This window comes from Osmia bicornis, chromosome 3 (genome assembly GCF_907164935.1).
Source record: "Osmia bicornis bicornis chromosome 3, iOsmBic2.1, whole genome shotgun sequence".
In the NCBI taxonomy this organism is placed as follows: Eukaryota; Metazoa; Arthropoda; class Insecta; order Hymenoptera; family Megachilidae; genus Osmia; species Osmia bicornis.
The window spans coordinates 12,887,573-12,892,014 of NC_060218.1; the positions used below are offsets into that span (position 1 = coordinate 12,887,573).

The following is a 4,442-nucleotide window of genomic DNA, read 5'->3' on the forward strand; positions in this document are numbered from 1 at the left end:
AACAGCCGCGATGCACATGGGAGCCCTTTGGTTTGGAAGGATCGGTTGTACCCCAGGCAATAAATGAATGTATGCTTTTATGGTCAAGGTGACCGTTGGTGCCTGGGACCGACAACTGGACTGCGTAGACACGTGCATCACACAGGGTCCGTCTAAGACCCGGAAGAGAAGAAGGTTTAGGCCTTTTGTTTAGGCAGTGGAAATAAATGTTCCGAATTCATGGTTTTGGAACCTTCTAAGCCCTGGGTGGTAATTTCTTTAATACGTGATGAACTACCACTCCGGCCAGCTTAGGGTAGGTTTTAAAGAGTCATGTTAAATATGACCGATCGTGTTTTCTAAGTTAGTGCAATAAACTGTGAAAGCTGCCATGCCGCGTAACATTTGTAATCTCAACATAAAATGACTTCAATGATCCTTTAATATATTGTCGGGAGCATGATTCTGAACAACTTTTTCATTATGCATAATTAACGGAAACCTTTAGTTTTCGAGATATTCGTGAAAAACTATTGTTATTTTTTGTGCCTTTGTTCGCCGATTATTCCGAGACGGATGGACCAATTGGAACGAAACCTTTTGCGTCTTCTAAAGTATGTCCCCCGATTGGTCCCGTTAAAAAACATTCCATATTTTTTCATTCCGAACGGTTTTTATTTAAAAAAAACGTACTATTTCATGTACGTGCGGTGTATGTTCACCGATTATTCTGATATGGATGGATCAATTGGAATGAAACTTTTTGCATCTTGTACAGTACAATCCCCATTGGTCCCGTAAAAAAAATATTTTGCATTTTTTTATTTCTAACGACCTTTTTTTGTAAATGTGCGTTCGCTGATTACTCCGAGACGGATGGACCAATCGGAATGAAATCTTTTGCGTCTTGTAGGATATGTCTTCCGATTGTTCCCATTATAAAAACATTTCGCATTTTTTTATTTCGAACGGTTTTCATTATTGCAAAATACGTTCTGGTTCAAGGAATGCACCGATTGCGATGAAAGATTTCACATTTCGTAGATCATTCCACGATGATTCCATTTCCCAAAATTTATTTAACTTCTTATTGTTAATAACTATTGTTATTATAATAAAAAGCCTATTCTTTAGGGTTACCCTCCAAGGAATATACCGATCGCGATTTTTCAAACTTGTCCCTGCAAGTAAACTTCGAATACTGCTCGTTCCACTAAAAAGTGTGAAATAAAATAATTTTTAACAAAAAAAAAAATCCGACTTCAAAATGCACTAAAAAGTATAAAATAATTTCCATTTCATTTATATCTGTATTCCACAGCTATTAATACAATCTACTTAATCATTAAATAGGATACTAAATATATTTCAAAGTTTCGGAGGCGGCGCAAAATTAAAAATACCCGAACAAACGGTGCTGCCAATAACGATTTGATTGTGGTATGGCAAACTTGGTAATTAATAAGTCGTAAGAGCAAAATTATAGGTCCGGTTGAAAACATTTGTAATTGTAACGATTGTATGAGAAATTGTCAGCACTCCTGATGGACATGCACTATACTGCAGTTTACAAGAGACCATACTTAACTCGTGCCGCTCACTAGGTCTAGAGAGATTTTAATGACGTGTGTTATTCCCCTCTCCAGCTTGCTTCTTATTATACCTTGCGATCATATAAATGGTGGGCAGAAATATATGACGTACGATAATTGAAAAGCGGTGATGATATTGTAAAGTTTCACGATGCAATGAAAATTCTATTATTTTCCGGAAAAAAATGATGTGAACGCAAAGTTAGAAGCAAGCTGTAAAGGGGAATCACACGCACTATTAAAATTTCCCTAGACCTCAGTACGATAGAGAACGCGAGAAACGAGTGAGAGATCCGAGGTAGCGGCAAATCATAAAGTGATCGGCCGAGCAGCGATGTTATTTTTTGAACAAGAATAGAATGTAGCATGCCCTCTCGTTCTCGCACTCTGCGTTTCCGAAGGCATGTAGAATGACATGAACGAAACATGCTCCAATTTACTAATTGCGTGTTAGACCCCCTCTTATTAAAAGATGTTTTAAATGCCACTCTTGAAAAATAAATATTATTTTTTTATTACTTTGCTTAAGATTTATTTCAATGTTGTTGAATAAAATCGTACGCCTTGAAGAAGATGCGGCCCTGTAGGTACCTGAAGGTTTCTTGTCCCTTCATGCAGACTCGTCATGACTTTTCCGGAAAATCCCAAGAATCTGTACCTGAATCGGTGCATACAATTCACACCATTCCGGCTTTGGTCAGTCTTTAGACAACCGTTGCTGGAGTAGTACAGAAAGTGAAAATCGATAGTGTCAAAAGTTGTGCAGTTTTTTTGTGATCATGGCGGAAATTCAAAAAAAGAAGAGAGTGTTTCTATCAGTGGAGCAGAAGATGCAAATTGCCGAACAATTACAGAAGGGAATGACGGTGAAGGCACTTTCTCGAGAATATGGAGTATCGCCGGATGTGATTCATCGGATTCGACGAGAGTGTACACTCCTATCCGCTTTTGGGACCCGCTGGAGCCATGTATTACAGCATAAAAATCGAAGAAGATCTTCGGTCGAAGATTTAGAAGAACGATTGTATACATGGTTCGTTCAACAACGAGTGATGGGAAACCCCATAACAGATTTGCTGTTGCTGGAAAAGGCCCGCGAAATGTTGGCTGCGCACAGAGTAACCTCATATGTCGGAAGCAAGGGCTGGTTGTGGAGATTCAAACAACGCTATCCGATCCACTTAGCCCATGCTCATGGTGAAAAAGCAAGTGCTGACAAAGATGGTGCGCAAAATTTCATAAAAACATTCAATGACAAAATCGCGGAAGAGGATATAAATTTAAATTTAGTCTTTAATATGGACGAAGCAGGCCTTTTATGGAGAACTATTCCTTCGAAAAGCCTTATAACAGATACTGAAAGTAAATTGGAAGGGAGAAAATTAAAAAAGGATAGGGTGTCCATTGGTTTGTGTAGTAATGCAACTGGCACCCATAAATTGGCCCCGATTTTTATTCACAAATTTCAAAATCCACGAGCTTTGAAAAACTGCAGAAATTTGCCAGTGGTTTACAAATCACAGCGTCAAGCGTGGATGACGCAAGAAATTTTTAATTCCTGGTACGAGGAGCATTTTAAACCTAGCGTTGAAATGTACAAAACAGAAAGTGGTATGTTAGGTAAAGTCGTTCTGTTGGTGGACAACTGCTCCAGCCATAAAACTATTACACCCCAAGTACATGAAAATTTTGAAATTATTTATCTACCCCCCAATACGACATCCCTGATACAACCCGTGGACCCAGGCGTTATTGCCAAATTTAAAACAACCTACAGACATAAGATGTTACGCCGAGTTTTGCAATATGAGCAAGGAATACAGGAGTTTTATTGTAAATTTAATATTAAAGACTGCACAAATTTAGTGGCGGAATCATGGACAGATATTACATCTGCCAATCTGCAAGCCAGTTGGAGCAAAATTTTCTGCAGGGAATCCGAACAAATTGATATATGCAATACTTCCATAAACTCCGAAATGACGGACATTATTAATGCTCTCACGGGCGAAAATAATGACAGCGAAGAATTGAACACCGTACTTACACATTTGGAGGAACAGGAGGCAATGAATTATGAAGATGACAGTACGGCGATGGAAATAGAAAGAAGTGGAAATGAAGAAGAAGAAAAAGAGGAAGAACATGATGATACACAACAAATCCAACCAACTGAAACAGAGAGAATTGAAAAAAAGAAGAGGGACTTAATCATATTTGAAAATATTATTAAGGAGTATGGTAATGATAACGAAGCAACCTTAATCATTGGGGAGGCACTTAAAACAATTTTAGAAAAAGAACCGCTACGGAGAAAAGAAAGCCAACCGTGAAAAGACTAATATAAGGTAAGAAAAGAATTTCTGAAATAATAGTAGAAAAAAACAGAAACTAAATCTACTCAAAAAGTTAATTATCATTTTTTTACAGGACATCACCTTTTTCACTGGCGTATCGACAAGGAGTTTTGTATATTTTGTATATTGTTGTTACTCACAGTTAATACATATCCCAGTATGTCAGTATCATCCGGAGCGAGTTCTTTATTTCGAAGAAAATATACTAGACTGAGAAAGCATTATATATATTCCATCCTTCTTTTACTAACCGCTGTCACTGCTCAGTCGAGCGTGAAATTTATTACCCTAAACATCGGCTTCGCGCTTTCATGGACCTCTCACTCATATCTCGTATCTCTCACTTTGCGGGCGATTTCAAACAAAGAAGAGGGGATAGCGACTTGCTTATTTCGAAGTCGAGACCACTTGCTTATTACGAGGCAATACTGTACCACATTTATCGGAGCGGTATTATAATCCAATAACAATCTAATCTACTCAATTTACAACTATTTGAATTGTTTGATCTGCC

The 4,442-nt window shown here is 38.0% G+C and overlaps 1 protein-coding gene across 1 annotated transcript; it reads left to right on the forward strand.

Moving 5' to 3' along the window:
• The first annotated feature begins 2,350 nt into the window (after positions 1-2,350).
• Positions 2,351-3,904, forward strand: LOC114882434 (tigger transposable element-derived protein 2-like). Its single transcript, XM_029199323.2, has one exon. It carries the CDS (start codon positions 2,351-2,353, stop codon positions 3,902-3,904), a length of 1,554 nt encoding a protein of 517 aa, XP_029055156.2.
• The last annotated feature ends 538 nt before the right edge of the window (positions 3,905-4,442 follow it).